The 23,618-nt window shown below is 51.1% G+C and overlaps 10 protein-coding genes across 10 annotated transcripts; 5 read left to right on the top strand and 5 right to left on the bottom strand.

The window, feature by feature from the left end:
• Window positions 1–642: 642 nt before the first annotated feature.
• Window positions 643–998, top strand: N0V89_012082 (uncharacterized protein; the record flags this gene model as incomplete). The annotated part of the gene is made up of 2 exons (XM_056220807.1): window positions 643–646; window positions 679–998. The coding sequence occupies 2 exons, from the start codon at window positions 643–645 to the stop codon at window positions 996–998; spliced, it is 324 nt and encodes a 107-aa protein (XP_056066110.1).
• Window positions 999–2,134: 1,136 nt separating this feature from the next.
• Window positions 2,135–2,608, bottom strand: N0V89_012081 (uncharacterized protein; the record flags this gene model as incomplete). Its single annotated transcript, XM_056220806.1, has 1 exon — window positions 2,135–2,608. One exon carries the CDS (start codon window positions 2,606–2,608, stop codon window positions 2,135–2,137), a length of 474 nt encoding a protein of 157 aa, XP_056066109.1.
• Window positions 2,609–3,772: 1,164 nt separating this feature from the next.
• N0V89_012080 (uncharacterized protein) lies at window positions 3,773–5,337 on the top strand (the record flags this gene model as incomplete). Its single annotated transcript, XM_056220805.1, has 3 exons — window positions 3,773–4,469; window positions 4,714–4,754; window positions 4,816–5,337. 3 exons carry the CDS (start codon window positions 3,773–3,775, stop codon window positions 5,335–5,337), a joined length of 1,260 nt encoding a protein of 419 aa, XP_056066108.1.
• Window positions 5,338–8,733: 3,396 nt separating this feature from the next.
• On the bottom strand, window positions 8,734–9,648 carry N0V89_012079 (uncharacterized protein; the record flags this gene model as incomplete). The annotated part of the gene is made up of 2 exons (XM_056220804.1): window positions 8,734–9,592; window positions 9,644–9,648. The coding sequence occupies 2 exons, from the start codon at window positions 9,646–9,648 to the stop codon at window positions 8,734–8,736; spliced, it is 864 nt and encodes a 287-aa protein (XP_056066107.1).
• Window positions 9,649–10,810: 1,162 nt separating this feature from the next.
• Window positions 10,811–11,671, top strand: YEY2_2 (Valine--pyruvate aminotransferase; the record flags this gene model as incomplete). The annotated part of the gene is made up of 2 exons (XM_056220803.1): window positions 10,811–10,819; window positions 10,850–11,671. 2 exons carry the CDS (start codon window positions 10,811–10,813, stop codon window positions 11,669–11,671), a joined length of 831 nt encoding a protein of 276 aa, XP_056066106.1.
• A 4,071-nt stretch (window positions 11,672–15,742) lies between these two features.
• N0V89_012077 (uncharacterized protein) lies at window positions 15,743–16,512 on the bottom strand (the record flags this gene model as incomplete). Its single annotated transcript, XM_056220802.1, is given in 2 exon segments — window positions 15,743–16,497; window positions 16,509–16,512. 2 exon segments carry the CDS (start codon window positions 16,510–16,512, stop codon window positions 15,743–15,745), a joined length of 759 nt encoding a protein of 252 aa, XP_056066105.1.
• Window positions 16,513–16,804: 292 nt separating this feature from the next.
• Window positions 16,805–17,477, bottom strand: N0V89_012076 (uncharacterized protein; the record flags this gene model as incomplete). Its single annotated transcript, XM_056220801.1, has 2 exons — window positions 16,805–17,410; window positions 17,469–17,477. The coding sequence occupies 2 exons, from the start codon at window positions 17,475–17,477 to the stop codon at window positions 16,805–16,807; spliced, it is 615 nt and encodes a 204-aa protein (XP_056066104.1).
• A 1,698-nt stretch (window positions 17,478–19,175) lies between these two features.
• N0V89_012075 (uncharacterized protein) lies at window positions 19,176–20,590 on the top strand (the record flags this gene model as incomplete). The annotated part of the gene is made up of 2 exons (XM_056220800.1): window positions 19,176–19,179; window positions 19,206–20,590. The coding sequence occupies 2 exons, from the start codon at window positions 19,176–19,178 to the stop codon at window positions 20,588–20,590; spliced, it is 1,389 nt and encodes a 462-aa protein (XP_056066103.1).
• Window positions 20,591–21,558: 968 nt separating this feature from the next.
• N0V89_012074 (uncharacterized protein) lies at window positions 21,559–22,620 on the bottom strand (the record flags this gene model as incomplete). Its single annotated transcript, XM_056220799.1, has 2 exons — window positions 21,559–22,422; window positions 22,612–22,620. The coding sequence occupies 2 exons, from the start codon at window positions 22,618–22,620 to the stop codon at window positions 21,559–21,561; spliced, it is 873 nt and encodes a 290-aa protein (XP_056066102.1).
• A 36-nt stretch (window positions 22,621–22,656) lies between these two features.
• On the top strand, window positions 22,657–22,974 carry N0V89_012073 (uncharacterized protein; the record flags this gene model as incomplete). Its single annotated transcript, XM_056220798.1, has 2 exons — window positions 22,657–22,660; window positions 22,736–22,974. 2 exons carry the CDS (start codon window positions 22,657–22,659, stop codon window positions 22,972–22,974), a joined length of 243 nt encoding a protein of 80 aa, XP_056066101.1.
• Window positions 22,975–23,618: the final 644 nt, after the last annotated feature.

Below are 23,618 nucleotides of genomic sequence, written 5' to 3'. Positions count from 1 at the left end.
TATTCTATCGAAACCACGAGCGGGTGGAGTTGAAATGTAAAGGGAGGCAACTTTCTCCGAAACCACTAGCGGGATCGACGCAGGGTAGCGGTAGGAGAGGCTGACCAATCGCGGATGATAACGATGGCCAACCGCAGAGGGAGGGCGTCGGCGCCAGCTCTATCTAATTATACTGCATCACTAAATCAGTAGAAACTATTTGCGAAGTTCATTTTGCGAGTTCTCGGCCTCCATGCGCAACAAAGTATCAGTGGAGCAGAATATATAAGAGTCATTCCTGATGTGCCATGAAAGCGCAATTCTATCCTCCCGAGGTCCTTGTGCTCCACACCACCATGTCCGCATACTCGCCAATCGCCCTCATCCTCGGCGCCGGCGCCAACGTAGGCGCCAGCGTCGCCGCAGCTTTTCGCGCAAAAGGCTACAAGGTAGCAACCGTGTCGCGGACAGCCTCGCCGTCCGCAAATAATGAGCGACATCGCATCCACCTCCAAGCCGATCTGGCCGACCCCGAAAGCGTCTCGGCCGTCTTCGAGACTGTCCGCAAGCAGCTCGGCCATCCGAGCGTGGTCGTCTACAACGGTTCGTGTCTTTACTTTATTCGGATCGGCTCCTTGCCACCCTCTACATGGATAGGACAGGATGGGTACCTCGATGGACGCTAATCCAGATAAACAGGCGCCGCAGCCAAATTCGTTGACGCCGACGACCCGCTGCAAATCTCCCTCCAGGACAACCTTCGCGACATGAACGTGAACACATTCAGCGCCCTCGCCGCAGCAAAGGAAGCCGTCGCGTCGTTTGCAGCCCTACCAGAAGAAAGCAAAGCGCCCCGGACCTTCATCTTCACAGGAAATGCTATGAATAATCTGCCTATCCCAGCGCTGATGAGTGCGGGCATGGGCAAGAGCGCTACGGCGCATATGATCATGACAGCTGCGCACGTTTATGCCGGACGTGGATACAGGTGGGGAGTCTGCTTTACATGCTACATCTGACCGGGCGCTGATCAAGGCAGATTCTACTACGCGGATGAGCGCAAGGCTGATGGGACGCCCGTGTATCGTGCTATAGACGGAGAGGCGCACGGAGAGTTCTATGTCGCGCTTTCGGAGAAGGAGCAGGGGCCGTGGCTGGCGACGTTTGTCAAGGGGACTGGTTATGTTGCATTTGAACGCTAGTTCTGTAAAAATATTTGGAGTGGGTCCTTCTTTCCCATGGGGCGTGTCATGTTAGAGTTTTACAAGCTCTTTCTATACGCGTGTAGAATCTATCTCTCTTTTTTTTTTTAAAAAAAAAGTTAAAAGGATGAATCTTCTGGATTATTCTATGCCTAAGTTATTACTACCCCTTATCAGGTAATCTGCCGTGGAATGCCCGTGCGGTCGCACAGAGATTAGCTACCTACATTCTGGTTAACTTTTCTTTCGAAAGCGACATGAGGGTATTCCACGTCAGAATGTGATCCTTGTTATACAGGGATTTACCGTTATGTTGGGCAGGGCATGAAGAAGCAGTGATTGAAGCAGGTGTACTACGCTTAGCAGACACAAGTTCTGAGACGAGAGAGAGGTATGTTATGATACTAGGAGTTGCAGTGAACGCCATCATTCCCGAGACGAGGATATTTTTTAGGTACAATGCCCGACTTTTGTATCACGAGACATGCTGAGCAACAACACAATGATGTAGTATGCAACGGCACATAGGAACTCTCTGCGAATGCCGATACCTGTAATTGGAACATGCATGTCCCTATGTCTACGTTCAAACATATGTATCTGGTGTCCGCAGAATATGCTGATGACTTGACTCTTCCATTCCTTTAGTGCTTACAGACCATGTAATCGAGAGCGAGGTAGCAGCCATGTGTCTCCTCCCCTGGGATGTCATCTAACTTCCGCTACTCGTCGGACTTCCGTTACTTTCGGAATCTGTATGCCCACTTCGACGCCACGTTGCGAGCAAAACACCACACTCTCCACAACTGTGTGCTACGTTCTTCGTACTGGTTATACAGTACGGAATGCAGCACAAGCACTGAGTAAAAAATAGCTCGCCCTCTTCCCAGTCTTGCGTAGTGTTGCCACCCTGGAAGTCATTTATATGTCTTCGCCTCGTATCTCTCTGTCTTTCAACTATCCCCCTCCGTCTCCTTCTTGTTCGCATCAATCCGCACAATAGCCTCCTCAAACAGCCCCAAAAGATGCTTCCAAAACGCCCTATGCTCCTCCTTCTCTTCTTCGTCAACAGAATACCGTCTCGCAAGTACTATCGGAATCGCCACCGCCCCAACTGACTTCGAATAAAGCCGGGGATCGGCTCCATGTTCCAAGAGCAGTTCAATCACTGGGAGGTTCTCAACAATGGATTTCCTGTTAGGCATGTGGGTTTGCCGTAGGCAAGCGTCGAGTGGGCGTCCTTCGTTGTGCCCTACGTGCGGAAGCGTGTCAGGGGCATTGACGTCCTCACCGTTGGCGATGGCAGCGCGGCAGGCGGCCATCATTGTTTCGACGCTGTGGTTGGAGATGGGTTCCGTGATGAGGGGTGATCGTTGCACGGGTTGATCAGGTTGAGTCGGGCCATTTGCGGGTGATGCCTGGGCCATGGTAGCTGAAGAATGCAGGTGGACTTGTGTTCTTCGTTGGTGCGAGAGAAATGGTCAACTTGGAGGTGTATTCTGGGGAAGAAGAATTATTCACTAGGCATATGTTACAAGCAGTTGATGTTTAATACTTGTACGATGTTTCGACGGACACTTTGGCGGAGGTCGGGAGGCGCAGGCCTGGGCGCAAGGGGGTGCGGGCGTTACACGTACACTATACTACGAGGAGACTAGCGCTTAGCCGAGCTGGCCCCCAAGGGACCGTATACGGCGACATTCGCTATCAGTTATCACGTCTGGTTCATCAGCCCACATTTCCAGGCTGCTCCACTGGACGACTTTTCCTGTTCCACAGCGACGGGGTTTTCTCTACCGAACCCAGTGTCCGTGGATCGCCAATGTTTGTGAGCGTTTCCATGCAGGTGATCCTAATTTGTACTGTGTAGGGGAATATTTCGCCGTTGGTGCTGCTATAACGGACATCTAGGTTATCGTAGGATAGCGAATATGGTGTGGACCATCCTGGTACCAAATCAACAGAGTTGCAAACCTATGCTAATACCAAGTAGCGGCTGCTGGGTACGAAGAAGTATCTAGGAACAGCGGATCAGCGTGGAAGTAAACCCCTTGAGCGTGCACAGGGCACTGTTAAAGTTCAAAATGAGATGTCTCGCTTCTGCATTGACCTCACAGGAGCAGAGCCACAGAGACAAGTGTTCAGCGTGCCTAAGCTGACAGCCTGAAGATTTAACTTACGGACATGTAACAGAGATTGCATCATCACGGAATGAGAGGCGCCTGGCGATCTTGCACACGTCTAGCGAATGTTGCTAACTCGTTACTTAGAAGTTAGGTTCTAGGTGTGAGCTGAAGTGATGATTTTCTGCGGACTCCGAGTGGACGGATACGACTCTACCTGGTGCTCAGCCCCCTGAAGAGCCATACACCGGTGTATAAAGCAGTATACATGGAACTTAAGTCAGGTCCGATCACAACCTACCAACCACCACAGTCTCTACTGTCTTCTGCGCCAACTTTTCTTTCATTCGTTCATTTCTCATTTTCATTCATTTCAGACGTCCCTGTGGGCTTCCTTGACGAGATACATCCATCTGTCTTTGATCCCAGAATAGCATCTGACCGTGAGCTCGCATCTTGCCGCCAAAGATGAAGTTCACCAACGCGTTCCTGGCGTCGCTCTTGTTCTTCGGCGTGACGCCTTTGGCTCTCGACAAGAAGAGGGATGAGCATGCTCTTACAACAACCTCTAGCCCCTTCACTACCACATCGACCAGGGCTCTCGTCCCGCCGGACGATGCAGGTGTTGTAGAGATCACGGGCGGCACGCACGATGTCCTCGAGGCCAGGGCCAGGGGTAGCCGAGGTGGTAGTCGTACGAAGACCACACGTCCCGCGCGAACGAAGAAGACGAAAACCAAGCCTAAGAAGAAGGCTAAGGCCAAGAGCAAAAAGACGAAGACGAAGACCAAGTCCAAAGGCAAGCCGAAGTCGACGTGCACAGCTAAACAAAAGAAGGCAGGCAAGTGCAAAGACACATGCACGGCCAAACAGAAGAAGGCAGGCAAGTGCCCGGACCAGAAGAAAAAGAGGAACTGGGAGGTCCTCCGTCCCACTAAGGGCTGCAGGCCCAAGAATTGCAAGAAGTGCGGCAAAGCGACAGGCGCAAAGGGCAGCAAGAAGAGTGGCAAGAAGACCATCAGAGACCTTTCCTCCCTCCGCAGCCTTACTCTTTCCAAGCGTGCTGCTACTTTCGAGCCCGCGTCCAGGGATAAAGCTGGTCTCATGGCTTGGACCAAGGATGTGTGGGCGTCGTCTCCCAAGGTTCTGCATATGCCAGAGAACAGTTTCAAGCCCACCTCCTTCCTCCTTTTTCATAAAGTGGTCCTCGTTGGGTGAAGGCATCAATTTCGTGACCGTCAAGAGCCTGATGGGATGTAAGTCACCTCGGGGGATAAGGCGATAGGTTTGGCCGATCTTTAAACTCTTCAGGCTTTGAATGCTTGAACGACTTAATGATCAGCAGCTAATACACCTACTTAGTCCCCACTCCCGAACGTGTAGATTAAGTATTAACTAAACAACAACAGGTACATCTGTGGTCGCGATCTCTGACGAAGGTGTCTACGTGGTAAGTGACGCCGCAAATCCGTAATTCTCGAAGCGCAGACACTGACTTTCCTTTGCCGCAGTCGCACCATTGGCAGAACACGGTCGGCGATGCCTCGTACAAGGACCTGACCCCGCAATTCGACAACGCCTTCACCAACCCCCTGACAGGCAAGCGCCGCGCCTCCTTCAGGCTCACCCCCGCGCAGAAAAGGATCGCCACAGAATACTTGTCCGAAGCCGAGGTCAAATCCGACGTCGATGACGTGTACCCCACGACGGGCTTCGAGGCTCTCACTGACGTCAAGTCTTCCCTCACCGCAGACAGCAACGTGCAGTCCATGGTCGCTGTGTGGGACGGCGTCGAGGGCACTGGCGACAAGTACAGGACGACTGGGGCGCACATGAAGAGTTTTGTCGACGGCCTGCTGCCCGGGACAGCGACGAAGCTGGTCAAGTACGAGAACACGGAGAATGCTATGGCCACGTCGAGGGACGATAGCGATTACCACGGCAAGGTCATCGTGTCATATGATTCGGCGACGAAGAAGTACCAGGTTTGGATGCCGGCTGCAGATTTGACGGGCCCCATTCTGAAGAACTAGATTACTTGGTTTGCGCATATTGTATTGTGAGCTGCCCAGGATTGAAATGAATTTACGGGCCGGGATGGAAGGATAGAAGGTCTCGTTCCCGGTGTCGGGGCCTAGGAATGGTACTTCTCTGTACATACTTGAGCTTCACTTTGCTCAAATTGTAACACAATCAATCCAACGGGTTCGAAAACGGCCTCATACTACACCGCGAATTTGGGAGCCTACTTGGTGGTGGCCAAATAATTATCATACCAGCTTCTGGGGGAGATGTCGAACCAGAAACAAAGAAGGAGGTGGACTTCGATAACGACAAGGAGCCCTACAAAGTCCGAGTCCTCGATCAAACCGTGGATAATCCGACCTTGGGTATGTTCAGCGATCCATGCTCGACGGGAGGATTCTTAAGTTCCGAAACGACCACCGACCAAAGAAGCGATACTTGTGGTACCTTGCAATCATAAACATCGCCCGACGACGTCGGTGTCGGGTTCCAGGCTGGGAGAAGGATTTTGAGCGCCTAGGCAGCGCTACATGGGCCTCACCTGGTGATTACCTTCCAAAATCCACCATGTATGCTACCAAGCGTAAGATTGGATTTGATACAAACCCTGAAGCAGCTCTCAAGCTAGGACCCGACTTAGAGGGTGGCCTTGAGGAAAGCCCAACTTGCAAGGAAATTGTTGATCGAGTAGCGGTGAATCTCAGTCCGCCTTCAAAGGCTCGTAGACTGAACGCTCTAGTGGACGGGAGTGTATGGAGTCGCGTGCACTCCAGTACATTTCGTCGAACGGAAGCGCACATGAATAACCCATATGACCAATTGCGCGCATTGAACGAGGATGACGACGAGGGCGATGAGGAGAGCGATGATGAGGGCGATGATGAGGGCAATGAGGATGGTGAGGAGGGTGTCAAGGAGGATGATGACGAAGATGCCTTGGGCTTTATCTGGTGCTGACTTACTAACCATGTGTGAACAAGAAATTCTTTGATGGATTCGAAGATCACGCCATATCCTCTTACGGGAGTAAATCATGGTCGTTAAGCAGCGATTGCGTCGAATTTCAATAGTTATCATGTCGCCGCGAAAGTTGCCCAGCTTTCCCACATTTCCACGGTGTTTCCCGTTATTGCCGACAACTAGAAGGTAGTGTCAAGGTCAAAGTCGCCAGGAAACCAGATGGCGGCGTCCTCGATCTGATCTATGGAGCCTGGCAAAGTGTCCAATAGCATATACTGAGGCGTAAATGGCTGGAAGAAATTCTCAGTAACCCCCGAGCATCGCGAACCAAGATCGCCGGCTGTATCAGCTGTCCCGGAGGGTTCAGCAGTATCAGCGTCGTCCCCGGTATCATTCGTATGGTTGTAAGGCGAGCGAAGAAAGTCGTCAGTCATCATCTCCTGCACCATGCGCAGTGTGCCCCGATGTACAACAAGCAACTCAAGACTAGGCATGAGTTCTGTCAAAGCTTCTGCAGACTCGGAGCGCATACGCCTTCTGTTGTTGGTAGCCGCCGTAAGTCCGCTAGGTTCGAATAAGGGAATCTCGCGAGCCAAGAGATCGAAAGCATCGCGGACACATTTCGATTGCGGCCATCTCTCTGCCAAAAGCGACAGAGTAATGCTACAAGCTCGCACGGCTTCCGATACGTCGAGAGACTCATATGTTGGTGATCTTTGTTCAGGGGACGTAGCGAAGTAACAGTATAGCAAAGCAACGCCGCACTTGAACTGCGCGATCAAACCGATCCATAGGTCAGTGAGTGGCCTCTGTCGTTGAAATTTGCGGAATATGAGCAGTGCCTGCGTACATGCCTTGACAGTCCAATCGCCGGCAGACTCGCTTGCGGTCGTCCTCGTGGGCTGATAAAGCATGGCCAGGCTGTAGTTGTAGATCATGTGCAACCACTCGCTGTTAGAAAAGGTTACGACTCGCTTATCAGCATAACGATGGCATAGGGAGCGCCATTTGTCCAACTTTTCGATGACACGCAGTCGCCAGCGGTGATGCGTATCCATTGAGGTCCGAAAATCCCGATGTAGTGTGGTATTGAGTATTTCCGACTGGATCTGTCGGCAGTACACCACATGCATAGCTGCAGATACGCTTGTGAGGCCAGGGAAGCTGGGCGGATCGTTTGGGAAAGCGTCCTCGCAGCAAGTTTCGAGCTTGCTGTCGTCTATGTTTGCGAACAATTTGACGGTAATCTGCGAGTCGGGAATGCAGAACGGAAGGTCGAATACCGCACTAACGGTACGATCGAGAGTATATGCAGACCAGAATATGCGCCGTCTCATCTGAATCAGGACCTTGGACGCGATGCCTATAGAGGGAGGCTCTGCATCGGCCAAGTGAAGCTGTGCCATGACGCAAAAGCGCATTGTTGTTGACACTGCGGATATGATCCCTTCAGTGGAAGGTGAAAACAAGGCGTGCATGCTTAGGAGAAGATGAGCTTGTATGTGTAACAGTCGGTCTGACTGGGCCAAAACCGCAGGAAGAAAATGATTTACTGCAGCATCGTAGAAGTCTTGCTGGCCGTGTTGAGAAGTGCGGGCATGGCCGTTCGCACTTAACAGCAGTCCAAGGGAGTATATGATATTGCAGAAGAAGGCGGTGTACGTGCTTAAACCTTGCTGCAAATGATCCACACGGAGAAATGGGTATCTCGAATGGACTTTTTCGATATACAGAGAAAACAGCGCTTCCCTCTCGTTGGCATTGAGACTGTCTCCGGGGTTCAGGGTAGGTAAAGTGACCGCTGGGCCGATACCCTGAGCAGATTGCTGTAGCGGGGGATTGATACCAAACGGCGAATCTGCATTGGTCCAACTCGAAGAACCTGGTGCAACAGACAGGCCGGGACGACTCTCGTGATGCTGTCCTATGTGGCTCTCTTCTAGGCGAGTGATGCGCTCTTCAAGCGACGCGATGTCCGCAAGGCGGCCCATGGAATAGTTTGCGACATAATCATGACTTTGTAATCCCACGGCAGACGGGGGATCAACGCATTGTTGATTGGATCGAGTGCAATTAGCACAAGGCCTTTGATCGTCGCATCTTTGCTACGTCCAGGTTTAGCGAAGCCTGAGGTCTAAGGGAGCGAGACGCTGACTTTGCGCTTGCGGCATCGCTGACAGGCGTTTGACTTCACTCGTTTGGCTGGTGGAGCATCCTCGCCCTCCATGAAGCAGAGGGTATGATGGATTGGAGGCTGGCACGTTGATAGAGGGGATGTGCGAACCATATCTAATCTCGGCCGAGGACTGGTTAGTGCACCTACTGATTGGTTCGCTTCCGTAGTGGATGGGCACGTGATGCAACCTTGGAAAGACGTTATCGGCCCCGAAAGTCAGTCAGAAAACGCGGGTAACCCTTTCATTTTCTATTAATTCAGCTTGGCCCTACGTCTCACTAGTGATTTCTCTACCTGCTACAACATCGAAAAAGGCGTCTGCGAGATAGCCCCCTCGTGCCGTTGGTTTCCCGTGTTTATCGGTAGGCATACTCTCAATAGCGGGCTTCGCAACGTCACGCATATAGCCCGCCATGCCCTCCTCTGCAAATGCTTTTGCAAATCGTCTCGCATGCAGCGATAGCCCTTGAGTAGCCCAGATGGGCTGTACTTGCCACACGATGCCGTAGTCGCGCGCGATATCGGAGTGGAAGGAACGCAAGTCGTCTGGGCTGTACCCTCCTTTCGCGAAATCGTAGGCACCCATGAAGCCGAATGCAAAAAGACGGTCGGGATACACAGCGCGTACGCCCATGTGGAAGCCGTGCATATCCTTCTTGTTTGGCTTGTCCTGCCGGCTCCACGTTACATCTCCGAATGGCGCAGCCAATATAGCTCGATCGATAACTTGCTGTGTGCTCCATTGCAACATGTACTGCCCATGTGGCGTCCTAGGCAGCTCCCAGTCGAAGAAGATATCCTTGCCGGTTACACCCTTTGCAATGGTTCGTCGCTGCAGTAGGGTGACGACCTTGTCTGCAACCTCGGCTATATATGACCTGTAGTGCTCTTCAGTGGCACTTGCCTTGACAGCTTCATCGAAGGTCATCAACACTGCTGTCGTCTTCCAATCTTCCTTGACGGCGAGATAATCTTTACCCGACTCCTTCCCGGCGTTGATCGCTGCGACGAACGACTGTACTGGCTTCGTGGCGCCGAGAACGTAGGGGTGATCGCGTGGATCAAGAACACTGGATATGAATTCGGCGTTATCGCTATCGCATCGACAGAGAAGCATTGTATCGGCACTGTGATTTTCCATGAGCGTCCATTCACAGTAGGAGGTCACGGACGTTTACCCCATGATGTCAAAGGTCATGCGCACCGTCTTCAATCTGTCCAAATACTCGCATGTTGGAACGATCGTTCGACCCTCGCCATTTGTAAATTTCTTTAGTCCCATAGCCAGGTCGTCGATGTGGATCATGGCGACACCACTTTCTACAAAGCTCCTCACCGTCTTCATACAGCCTGTCAGGGTTCCGAATCCCATATCACAGTCTGCAACGATCGGGAGCATATAGTCGATGCACTCGAGCAAGTTGCGGTCGGCCTCATCGTAGCGCATGCGCAATTGCGTCTGACGTTGGTCGTGAAACAGTTGCGTGTTGAAGATGCGCTTCACCACCGACGGCACCAGGTCCGACGGATAGTCTGCATGGTCTTCACCCGGCCAAGCTGCGAGCGACAACCCACACAGAGCCCCAGAAACATATATTGTTTGCACTACGTCATGTCAGTCAATGTGACATGTCTCAGCACCTTGGGAGACTCGCTGGCTTGGGTCATCTCCTTGGCTATCAAGGGCTCAGTTGTGCCAAAAGTGAGCTCATATGTGCCTTTGGCATTGTGTTCGTTGAGGATGCGCCATAGCTTGCGACCTTGTATGCTGGAAGCATACTCCTGCTTGAAGCCGACATTGCGCAGAGCAGCAATTGATCTCGCGGAATATGGTCTGCGATTGTCACAAGTTAATAAACGGGTCACTTGCTTCTCATAATGATCGCACCTAGTAATATGCTTTTGCCTATCAGTCTGCCACCAAGCTTCGATGAATTCGACTTCGGCATCGAAAGCCTCTTTCTCTCTCTTGGTGTCAGGCCACTTTTTAGTCATGACAACAGGTTGAGCAACAGGTGTTGAGGGCTGGCTGAAGTTGCCGTGACTGGAAGTAACGCTTTCATACATGTTACAGTGCCCCATCAATAACGCTCTCGGCATTATCCGAATCATCGGCCTTGCAAGCTTCTAGTCTCTATTCAGAAAGTCTGACATTCGCGTTGGAAGCACAATCGTCGGATGCGCGCCCCTAGCGCCCGATCAACCCCGATGAGCCCGACACGGGAGGACACATCGGAATGCATTTGTCCGATGTTCAGTCGCGACGATCAATCTCCCCATGATGGCTTGAAAGATATGAGAACGGGTCGTGTACGTTGATGTCTCGGTACACAAACCTCAATATCATGAGCGTGGTACCCTCGGGCGACGTCATCAACTTACAGCTGGGGTGGCCCTCGCCACGCCTCTTCGCTGGTGCTTCCCTGCTTCAAGGCGCTACCGAAGTGCTCACCTCCGAGGCGGAAACAGCGAAAGCTCTAATCTACGGTCCTCACATTGGCCACCCACCACTACGAGAAAGCATTGCCCAATGGCTCTCGAAGACCTATAATGTTGCTACCAACATGGATCGCATCTGCATAACCAACGGCGCGTCCGCAAATCTATCAAACATCCTACAGAAGTTTACCGACCCAATATACACACGCCAAGTTTTCATGGTCGAACCAACGTATTTCCTAGCCTGTCCAATCTTCGAGGACAACGGATTCCGTGGGAAGTTGAAAGGTGTGCCTGAGAGTGCAGATGGTATCGATATTGCATTTTTGCGTGACGCACTGCAAGCAACAGAGGCAGTTGCGGTAGCCGAGCAGAATATGACACCGAAGCTCAAGTCTGGAAAGACATACGTCAAAGTGTACAAATATGTGATTTACGTGGTTCCGACTTTCGCCAACCCGAGTGGGAAGACGATGAATTTAGAATCGCGCAAGAAGCTTGTAGCATTGGCAAGAGAGTTTGATGCTCTGATTGTATCGGACGATGTGTATGATTTTCTTAGCTGGTCGGTCGACCCTACCGCGACTGACCATGTCTCCGGGTCAGTTCCGTTGCGACTAGTCGATGTCGACAGCGCGATGGAAGGATACAGCGAGTTTGGGAATACAGCTAGCAATGGATCTTTCTCGAAACTCATTGGTCCTGGGGTCCGAGTAGGTTGGACTGATGGTTCACCGGCTTTCGCCGTTGAGCTGTCTGAAGTGTAAGTCCTCTTTCGAAATATGCATTGGAAACATCAAGCTCACGGAATCTGAACATAGTGGATCCTCAAGCTCTGGTGGTGCTCCGTCCCATCTTACATCTACCTTCGTAGACAAGATGCTCCGGAATCACCAACTGCAGATGCATATTGAAAGTGTGCTTATACCCGTGTACCGTAAGCGATATCATGCTCTTATGAGTTGCATAGATGCGGTACTTCTTCCGCTCGGCGTTGTGGTTGAATCGAACGCGCCTACAGGTATCGCCGGCGGGTTCTTCACCTATATACGTTTACCCGAAGATTTGCCCGCCGCGAAGATTGTAGCCGCTATCGCGTGGAGAAAGAAGCAACTACGTATTGCCTTCGGACATATGTTCACCGTTTCTGGAGACACGGGTAGTTTGGCAAGGGGCGAGCAAGCTCAAGGGTTTACCAAATGCTTGCGGTTGTGTTGGGCATGGCATGAAGAAGAAGAGATTACAGCGGGCGTACTACGGTTATCAGAGACGATTTCTGAAACGAGAAATATGTCAAAGCGTGGTATCGGATTCGAAGAATATATGACAATAGGGATTCGCTGAATATCATCTACTTTATTGAGTCTCTTCTCAAGGCTGGGCCAATTTCGTCGATATCTCGTTAATCGATGAAGCTTGTTTCGCCATACCAGTCAGAAGAAGTGCCATATCTCGACCAGACATGGCAAACCTTATGGACGAGTGTCTCAATGCAAAAGCCTCGATCAAGTCGGGCCTTGGCTCAAGTCCTCCAAGCCCAACAAACACCTTGCGCCCGTTCACGCTTGCTTTTTTCGCAGCAAACGAGATCCGTGCAACAGTTGAGTGAAAAAGCTCCGCGTCATATTGACCTGGTATTCCAAGTTCCATGCATAAATCTGCACATCCAATCAAAAGAGCATCAACTCCAGGCACCGCCGCAATAGCCTCGACGTTGGCCACCCCTTCATTTGTTTCGATCATGGGCATGATCAGGACTGCATCGTTCACTACTTCCGCGATGGTATCGTACGTAAAGTTAGTCGCATATTGTGTCATCGGCTGGACCATCGTAACAGATCGTTTGCCCTGTATGTCTTTAGTGACTAACAGCTTTCACTCATTAGGAGGGGATACTTACCATGGGTGGAAACTTCCCCGCATTTACACACATACGCGCCTGCTCAACATTGTTCACATGAGGCACAATGATGGACTGTGCGCCTGCGTCTAGGCACCGGGAGATCCATTCAGGTGCACATGTAGGTACGACAACCATCGGTGTTATCCTAACGCACGATCAGTATCATGGGCGTATATGTTCGGGAGGCTGTCCGTACCCAACGTTCAAAGATGAAATAGCAATATCTCTCATTGTTTCCATTCCCATGGCCATGTGCTCCAGATTCATAAGCACTGCTTGATACCCTGCTCGTTGTGCAATCAAGGCCATCTCGACTGAGAACGCAACCCGGAGGCCGAATGAATGCGCCAACGCGTTGCGCTCCATTGTGATTTTCACGAGATTCGGGCGGCATGTTTCGCGAGCGGCGTTGAGTTGTTCTGGAGTAGGGGCCATACTGTCAATCTGCTATCAAGTCGTGGATGTGAATCCTCTTCTTCTCCAATATTAAAGACTAGAATTGAAGATTACAAGCCAAATAGAGTGAAGGGTCACTGCTGAGCTCAGAAATGTGTTCGGAGACGGCCCTATCTCGGCCCTAATCTTATCCTTCTGTACCCCACACTGACTCCCCACCGTTTGAACAATTGGCAGGGTGCTAACCGGCTATCCGTGATAGCAGATAGCTAGAGAGCCAAGAACGATGGTGATTATGTTGGCGCGCTGCTTTGCTATCTTCGTATCAGCGGATGTTGATAGGCGAGCTTCGGCGCCCATCGGCGCTGCCCCGACAACCCACGACTTCTACGAAAGCCGAATCTATATCTGGACTACCAGCGTGACATCCAGTATCATTTCAACGGGGAGAGGCTGCCTCTGAGCATTTTCAAATTTACATTCGAATCAAGATGGAGATTGAGAAGAAGCTGAACATCCCAGACCCGAGGCCTGTCGACGTTCATGAAGGCATGAGCGAAGATGTTCGACCACCACAAGAATTCTCTTTCTGGAAGCGGTTTCTTATGCACCTTTGGGACGCAGACCAGCATCTCAAGAGTCCAGAAGTCAGTCTTATCTAAAGAATAGCTGCAACATCTTGGGACTGATCAAAATTTACAGGAGCGGAAACTGGTTCGAAAGCTCGACTTCGGCATCCTCATCTGCGCCACGCTCGGTTGGTGGATGAAATACATCGACCAAGCTAACATTGCTAACGCTTGTGAGTCAATAAATGGCTATGATACATGTGGCTGTGTTTACCTTCGATGCAGATGTCACCGGAATGAAAGAGGACCTCAAGATCGAGGGAAACCAATATACATACATGTTGAGTGGGTTGACCAGATATACAACACATATAATAGCTGATTATGACAGTGTGTTACACTGTCGCATTCGCTATCATGCAGATTCCGTCTAATCTGATCGCTCTGAAAATCCGCCCTCGATACTGCATCGTCGCGTGCGAACTCGGATGGACAGTCTTTACGTGTGCAAGCTTCTTTTCTATTGTCAAGACCACTAATTGACATGACCAGATTCGCCCAAGCTGCAGCACAATCTCCAAGCCACATGTATGCGTTTCGATTTATGGTTGGTCTTTTTGAATCGGGGTTCTCGCCTGTCATCATCTTCTTGCTCGGGTCGTGGTACACGAAGACAGAACTCGCAAAGCGAGTCGCAATCTGGCACATCACCGGCTTCTTCGGAACGGCTACCTCGGGTTTCATGCAAGCTGGAATACACGCCTCGCTCGACGGCCACCTCGGTCTTCCTGGATGGCGCTGGCTTTATATCATATGCGGGTGTATGAGCCTGCCAGTCGCTCTATCTGTCTGGTTTCTCTTACCTGATTATCCCAGCAATTCCAAAGTTTGGTACTTGACCGAGGCAGACATTGATCTTGCAAAGCGTCGCATGGACCGGCAAGGCCGCGCGAAAGTGACTGGCGTAATTGACCTCAAGTTGATGAAACGCATGTTCGGTAGCTGGCGATGGTGGGTTATGTGTCTCATGTACATCTTCTATGGAAACTCTTGCCAAGCGAACCAGTACTTTTCGGTTTACCTCAAGAGCGCCGGTTACAGCGTCTCGCAGCGCAACATCATTCCTGCGTGTTCGAATCTGGTTACTATGGTCACTGATTATGCTTGGGGTTTTGGTTCAGATGTCACAGGAAATCGCCTGTATTGGATGGTTGGACCACTTCTGGGGACCACTGTTGTAGGGAGTTCGATCCTCATACATTGGGGCACTTCAGACACCGCCAGAATTGTCGCATTCTTCTTCCTCTCAGGGGGCTATGTCACGGCCGTCACCTGGGTAAGTCACCTCGAAGCTGTGTTATGTGTTCTTGGATCCCATTAACTCGCACAGACATGGGCTAACGAGATCAACACCACAAATGCGGAAGAGCGAGCGCTTACTATCTCCTCGATGAACGGGCTCTTCTATGCTACGAATTCGTTCCTGCCGATCTTGATTTTCCCTCAGACTACGGCACCAACATTCAAACGCGGGTTTCCATCCATCCTATCGTTTGCCCTCGTGGCAATTGCCTTGATGCGTAAGCTATCCTCGTCCCTTTCGTCATACATCTTGCCCTTAGATTGCATGACAGACTGCATGGTAGACTGACGGACGTATGCATCCCGTAGTGGTGGCCGACTACCTCCATCGACGTCAGCTTCAACAAGAAGAAGCTAAAGCGCGGCACGAAATTCCATCAGAAGTAGTAGAGATGCCGACGATGGAGGAAGCGAAACTCAAGTAAACAAAGTGGAAGGGGTACTTATGGAAGAAAGGCCGGAACTCTAGTGAATGGGTGTTTGGGCTTGATGATGTGGTCAATGTGCAGGTAATAGAGCTCGAAGTGAACATGCAAAGATCAATGAATAGATAGAAACAAACTTTAGTATACTTAAACTTCTATCATTCCAAATAACCTAGCTATAAATCAATAATTAAGCTTCTTCCATTCCTTACTTCGCTCCCAAGCTGCCGCGATCTTCAGGCACGTCGATTCATCAAAATGCTTACCCACAATCTGTAAACTTGTAGGCAGCTTTGTCTCTGCATTGTCTTGGGCAGGAACGAAGCCCACGGGAAGGGTAAGAGCGGGGTGACCCGTCGCGTTGAAAGGTGCTGTGTTGAGGACGGTACCTGCTACACGCAGCAACCTTTGTAAAGGACTAGCCGTCTCGTCCTTCAAGAAAATGCGCGGAGCAGGGAAGGGTATAGTGGGCATGACCAGAGCGTCGAGCGAGCCCAGAACAGCGTCGTAAGCACGACACTGTCTTCTGATAACGTTGGTTGCCTTTGCGTGGACTAAGAATCCGTACTTCTCCATGACGTACAGGTGTTTCATGTAGAGGTTCTTCGCGCCAGCACCAAGAGAGTCGAATTTCTCTTGTGACAACGAAGGCTCATAGGATTGCGCGCGATCGGTCATCTGCAGACCCTTGCGGCCGGTTTGATCCCCGAGAAGGCCATCTCGGCTGCCAGCGAGCGCTTGCACGCACGTCCAAGCGCTGCAGATCTTGTTGTGTTCTGGGATTGAGACTTCGGTGATCTCAGCACCAAGACTCTTCAGGTCATCGATTGCAGAACGCACGGCCTTATCGACTGAGGGATCCATGAGGGACATTTCGAATCCTTCCTTCAAAACGCCAATTTTGAACGATGTGAGAGGTTTCGAAGAACCGTTGGAGGCTCCAAGGAACTCATCAAGGTGTTTCGTGTATTTCAGTGTCTCAGGAATCATGTTGTAGGGTTGCCTATCATCGAAGCCATCGGGCCCAGCAATTGCCTCGAGCAAGGCGGCGTTGTCTCTCACGGATCTTGTCATTGGGCCACAATGGTCAATGTCTGCGTGCAGACTCAGTATTCCACTGTATGGAACAAGGCCCCAAGTGGCTTTGAAGCCGACGAGACCGCAATACGATGCTGGAATGCGAACGGAACTATGTGATCATGTCAGCATTCAATCATTTGGTTTAAGAGATGGAGTCATTAGCACCTACCCTCCCTGGTCGCAGCCAAGAGCCATATCTGCTGAGCCAGTCGCAACGACTCTGCCCGATCCACTGCTGGACCCACCACACGAGTAATTGTCCGCATAAGGGTTATGTACAACGCCGGTCCAGGAAGTATCTGACGAGGGTTCCATACATGCTGCCTCGCAGGTCGCTTTGCCAACAATGATACCGCCGGCATCCATGATACGGGTTGCAACGGTTGCATCGTAAGTGGGAACCCAGGGACGAGCCAAAGGATCGAGTCCATTGAGTGTTCGCATGCCAGCAAATGCGATGTTATCTTTCAATGCAATTTTCTTTCCAGCAATGAGCGACGAGGTAGGCGCCGTGCTTTTTGCGATGCATGTTGTCGCCCAAGCTCCTTTGTCGCTTTGAGTGGCATCTGGAATAGCTATGTCTGTCCGTGGATATTTGGATAGGTCGGGAACAGGAAGATCATCCTCTTCTTGCAGAATATCCTGAATGCTCTGCTCAAAACTACCCAGAAGAACAGACCAGTCGTCTAGTTCTGATAGAGGAACCTGGAGTCCGGCCTTTGATATTAAATTCTTGACTGTTTCCAATTCAAGCTTAGCAGAGCTGTCGGCCTGTTATTAATGAATAGTCTGGCGTGATTTGTCGACAGACTGACCTTGGAGGTGATACAATAGTCATCGTTGCAGGACTGATGATGATTTGACTTGTTTGATCTAAAGAAACCAGGGCCAGACGCAACGTCAAAGCGGAACAAGTATCAATATATGAACACAGGGACACAGAGTCGTTGAAAGAGCTCAAGACCTCTTCAGATAGGCAGAGTCGCGCCGTCTACTCTAATTCTACCGTGATAGAGTTTATCAACGCTGTTGATATAGTGAGACCCACAGTTGCAGGCGAGGCATGCTTTATGCCTATCTTATTGTGGGAACGCCGATCAATAACATCAAAGGTTGTGAATATGATTACCTTTGTAGACCTGCGCGGTGTCTCTCCGGACTTACTATGTATGTGCGCCCTGCCTTATCGTTGGAACCTAACCAATGGGATCAAAGGCAGTTTGAATAATCACAATACCGAATGCGGGGTCGTGCGTAGTGTCCGGAGGAGAAGCGCGCAGGACCCGTCGGAGGAGATACGCGCACCGTCGGCCCCATCTTATCATCGGGATGATGTCGATCAACATATTCAAGTTGCATTTCTTCAGCTGCTATTATGATATGGCACATGGTACTGATATTCCATGCCGACTTGGACTGTTCACCTGCCCGAATAGTTTCCGCGCAATTACATGACGTCATACTCTCTCCCAACCGGCAGCTAGATCGGTATATGCACAGTGTAATATCGACGATTGGGGGGTACAGATGGGATGTTTGTTGGATATCACGTGCCTTGCACAGAAGTGTTCAACTGTACTGACTGACTGGAACACTCATTTTTGAATGAGTTTTCTCACAAATCGAGAAATCCAAGGGTACAAAACACATCTTAGTGTTACTGCTGCAATGTGAAAGTGCCGCCCGGGCAGAGTCGATCGCGCGATAAGCCAGCCATGTGTCTTCATTAACAGCTTCCCAACAATCACGCTAGAAGTACACATGGTCTAGCAGCAGTGGCATTTCACACGCGCTTCTGTCGTTATTACCATAGCCACTTCCTTTAAGTATATCCACAAATTGAGACGCTAGTTGGCTTTGCTCACCACAAACACAACGCTTTAGCTCGACGAGTGTCGTTCCAATCTAAGGATTAGTTTCATATAGAAAAGAGCGCGCATAAAGAGAATGCAAGACCGCTTTGAATGTAAGAAGTTTACCAAGTCTGTGGTTAGCGAGTTCTGCCGAGTAACCCCAAATGTACGCTAGCCTGCTTGCTTTGTAATACACTTGCGCGGTGATCCCTGAACAGATAGGTGCTATCATCGGCCTTGCCATATGATGGCAGCAAGTCTCCGAGCAACTATGACCTAGCCCAAGAATTGTCGATCTTCGCATAGATAACGCCCATAGTCTTGGTTCACATCACTTGTTCGGTCTTCTCTAGCGATTCGGATAATATGATAGGCGTGCGATAACAACGCGAGACAATCGTAGACTTAGACTAAACAAATCGTATCTGTTTCCTTATATCACATGTAACCTTCCCTGGACGTCGCCTGTCGTTCATATAAACCAGCGTGGGAGGGAGAATTCTGATCTTGAGGACACGACGATATCATCCCTACTTACTTGTTGTGTGGGACTCTTGTGATTCCTTGGAGCACACTTGTTCACCTCCGCCTACTCTATGTGCAGCGTCCTCTGCTCGAACACGCAACTCCTTCGCTCGAACTCAACGGAATGTCCTTGGAGAAGCTCCCGAAAGGGGCCGACAATGCGTCGGTGCACTCGCCGACGCCTTCAGCCATCGAAGGCACCGTTCTACCCATCCATAGCGAGAAAGAAGTCTTTAGTGCTGGTGAAGGCGATGTCAACTTCCGGAACGTCAGCTGGCAGCGGGCGGCCATCTTCATGCTAAAGATGACCTTCGCCACCGGTGTCCTGTCATTGCCAGCAAGTTTGAATTCTCTGGGAGGTGTCGCTGGAGCAATCTTCATCGTCTTCTGGGGTGTTGTTAATGCCTACATGGCCGTGCTTCAGGGCCAGTTCAAGATTCGCCATCCTTCGCTGCACACCGTGGCCGATGGTGCGCACATTGCTACAATGGATCTGTCAGGTGGTTCCAAGCGATGGGCCATGTTTGCCAAGGAGATCACGGAATTTGTCTATCTGGTCTCCTGGCTGCTCTGCACTGGCCTCACAGTTCTTGGTATTTCCATTGCAATGAATGCTGTTTCTGACCACGGTACCTGCACCGTGGCCTTTGCATTCGTGGCCTATCTGGCCGTCGCCATCCTGGGCAGCATCCGCAAAATTGAAAAGACGGCTTGGATTTCTTGGGTTGGTTTCGTCTCCATCGTTGCTGCCATTCTCATCGTCTTGATTGCCACGGCCATCCGAAGTCGTCCGGCTGCAGCACCCCCGACAGGAGACTTTGTCCTTGGATTCCGAGCTTTCCCACTTGCTTCAGTTTCCTTCTCAAGCGCGTGGTCCGCGGCGCTAATAATATACGCGTCTTCTGCAAACACCTCCGGTTACGTCCCGGTTATTTCCGAGATGAAGTATCCTCAGCACTACTTCAAGGCTGTATACGTTACCATGTCCTGGATCATCGTGTCCTACATGATCATCGGCATGGTCATGTACCGCTATGCTGGACAATGGCTTGCGACTCCTGCCCTCGGGTCTGCCGGTCCTACCATCAAGATCATCTCGTACGCCGTCGCTCTTCCCAGCCTGCTTGCCTCAGGAATGATATGTGTACACATTTCTGGAAAGTCGGTCTTTGTTCGCGTGTTACGCAATTCAAAACACCTCACTGCCAACACCTGGCAGCACTGGACTGTCTGGCTGGCCTCAACGTTTGGCACGGGCCTCATCGGCTGGGTCATCTGCGAGGCGATTCCTTTCTATGGATCCTTGGTTTCCATAATTGGTTCCCTCGGTTTCGGTCCGTTGGGTATCTGTCTTCCCGTTATCATGTGGTACAGCATGCACAGAGGCTACCGCAAGGGAACCCCAAAGCAGAAGGCTCTCTGGGCTTTCCACACAGCCATCTTAATCATGGGTTTGTTCGTCACTATTGGTGGTACTTATGCGAATATTGTCATGATTGTCCAGCAATTCCAAGATGGAACTGTTGGCGGCGTCTTTGAATGCGCTGACAACAGCGGAACTGTTGATTCGTAGAAATTAACACAGAGGCCTCGGAATGTCTGATGTGTTTCACAGTTGCAAATGATATTGTCTTCGCGAGCTCTAGTGTAGTCATGTAACAAGTCTTTCTGAGTGTAAGATCTCTATTCAAGCGGTTGTAGATTTCCATGCACTGCAATTCTATAACTTTGCCTTTCCATGACTTGGCAGCTGCTGCGTGTGTGTATTGAAAGTGCATCCTTACCTCGGACAGGTAGAGGAGCGTAAGAGCTGAACACTTCCATGACTTTGAGTAGGTAACGGCTTAATGGGATGTTTACCCCTCAAACCGATCGAAATAAGGGGTGTGGGCTAGGTCGGGCACCCGTGTGATGGGGCACGGATAATGATCTGACAGCGACTGAATTCAGATGGGACGTGAGTGGCCGTAAAAGGTCTTTCATTCATTAACTTGCGCATCGCATTGCTCTCGAGTGTCAATACGATGAGTATTGCGCTTTCGTATCAGGTGGGGAAGGGTACCTATCGAGGATATACAAAGCAAGACTGAATGTGGATTAATACAATCGTCGAAGGTAATGCGCGTGTTGCATTGCTGAAGCAGCTCAACTTTTTCCCCCGTCTATTTAGAAGCCCCTGAGTCTTTACAATACTATAGCTAGAATCAATTTCTAATGCTAGCCAACATTAGTCTACCAACGGGCATTGGGTATAGGCCAGAGGATTAAGGTAAAGAGAAGTACCGCCAACATTCTCGTATATTCATTCATTGATTATCTCTCCTATGTGAGGTAAAATGTTAAACAGATCTCTCAAACGAATAGTAGAACTAAACTAACTTCTACTAATCACTGGAGAAGTTTGAAGAGAATTATAAATTACAATTAATGAATAATATTATAGTAACCGTATATATAGACATCTAGGTATTAGAAAAAGAACAAAATCTATCTAATAAAGATATAGCTTTTAAAGTCTCTATCCCATTTCTATATCTACACTCATAGGTAAACAGTCGTCGTTATAACCGCAGGGCCACACACAGGCAGTGGCGCGGACGCAGGCTTCTGCGAGAGCTGTGGTGCGGGCGAGGGAGCCTCTTGGGCTTTAGGGGCTTTAGGAGCCGCCGGCGCTTTAGAAGCCGGCGCGGGCGCAGCAACAGGGGGCAGAGCGGCATTGCTCTTAGTCTCCTGTGGGGGCGCCACAGCACCGGTAACGGTGGCGTACTCGCTTAAGGTCGAGGTGACCGACACGATGGTGAGGATGGTGGTCGGATACGCGGGTGCGTAGCCGCTATTGCTCTGAATGGCATTGGCGGACACGACGGTGCGAATGGTGGTCGGGTAAACTGCAGTGGAGTCGCTGACCAGGGCGAAGGAAGCGGGGGTCGCGATGGAGGCGGCGGTGCTGTTGGCCCAGATAGGGGCTACGACGGAGGTCGCGTTTGCTCCGGTGATGGAGGAGATGGCGACTGTGGAGGCGTTGGCGCCGGTGGGGGCGGCAATTGTTGTGGAGTTGATACCAGTGGGGGTAGCAATGGAGGCAACAACGGAGGTGCTGCTGGCGGCAATGGGTCCAGCAGATGATGAGGTGGCGGTAGCACCGACAGAAGAAGCAACCGACGAGGAGGCGGCATCGCAGAGAGCGGCTGCGGCGTCGACCTTGCTAACGACCCAGGTCGCGGCGTCATCGGTATACAAGTCGAAGTAGTCTAGATGCTGGGTGACGTTGTCACCGCCAGCGCAGATGGGATCACCCGCCCCGCAGTAGTTACGGAGAACAGATGCATATGCGTTGAGACGCGCGAGGCTGTCTGCATCGCGGGGGTCCGCCTGCAGGGAGGCTCCGTCGAGGACGTTGTAGGACTGGTCGGCAGTGTGTCGGGGGTCTCCCCATACAACAGCAGCAGCAACTTCATCACGTTAGACCCGTTTCGGATTCACGTATACGATCCCAAAGAGGGAAGGGGTTTGGTTTCACTCACTGGCTTTTCCGGCCGCAGAGGTTCTGTCAATCCCCGTGCTCCCGTCCAAACACCCACCACCTCCAAGCACATCGCCCATAACGTTGGCTCCCTCTGAGTACCCTCCAAGCACAATATGTGTGCAGGGGCACTGCGCCTGGAACGCAGTAATCTGTGAGATGCCGTTGGCATCACCCTCGGCCACCTGCGTGCAGTAGGGGCCGCCGAGCGTGACGTCAAACTGGACGTCGATGTAGTCGCACGTCTTGCCCTCAGCAACCAGCTTGGCGCAGGTGGCGTCGAGGAACGGCGTGGTGCGGCCGTCGTGATAGGGGGCATCGTTTCCACGGGCGAAGAATATGACCGTGTCAAGACATTCCGCGGTGAGCTTGGGGGTTTCGCTGGCTTGCGCGGCGACGAGGCCGACAGCGCCAAGAGCGAGGAGAGCGAGTGACATTGTATTATGAGTATGCCTGTGTATTAGGGCAAACGAGTGTGGAGGTGAAACGCAAACAAGATCCGAATACTAGGTATAGATATAAGGATGAATGAGCCAAGTACAAAAGACTGGGGAAGAGGACCACCTTTAAGGCAAAGTTCGCATCGCAGGACCACTGTGCCGAAAAGTTGTCCTGACAAGCGCTCAACGGCTCTCTACGCTACGGCGCAGTGCCATGTGCGGTGGGGCTCCCAATATTGACGGGTACCTGTTGCCGTCTCCGGTGGCAAAGCACGAGACTCCATACTCGGCCCCAGCAGCTACTGTGCTTCTCTCGGAGCCGTCGGATGTCGGCCAAAACTAACACTACTTACCGTCGCAACCACAGTATTACAGTTCGGAGAACCGAGCACCAGCCATTGAGGCCGAGGACGTACTGGAGTGAGCGATCACGTCCGTACTATATAAAAGTACGTCGCACTCTAGTATGAACCGTCTTTTACGCGGGAGGTTGCAGATAGCCGCAGATCCTGCACGTCTAGTTCAGAAGACATGGTATTGGAAGGAATTTGTACTCGCCGTTGGTCCACGAGGTTCAGATAGAGATCTTGTGTACCGGTGACGGACATCTGCCTTGATGGTTCCAAAGCTTGTATTCT

This window comes from Didymosphaeria variabile (genome assembly GCF_027946475.1).
Source record: "Didymosphaeria variabile strain IMI 356815 chromosome Unknown scaffold_9, whole genome shotgun sequence".
Classification (NCBI taxonomy): Eukaryota; Fungi; Ascomycota; class Dothideomycetes; order Pleosporales; family Didymosphaeriaceae; genus Didymosphaeria; species Didymosphaeria variabile.
The sequence above is the reverse complement of the archived record's forward strand: the minus strand, read 5'-3'. Positions and strand labels throughout refer to the sequence as shown.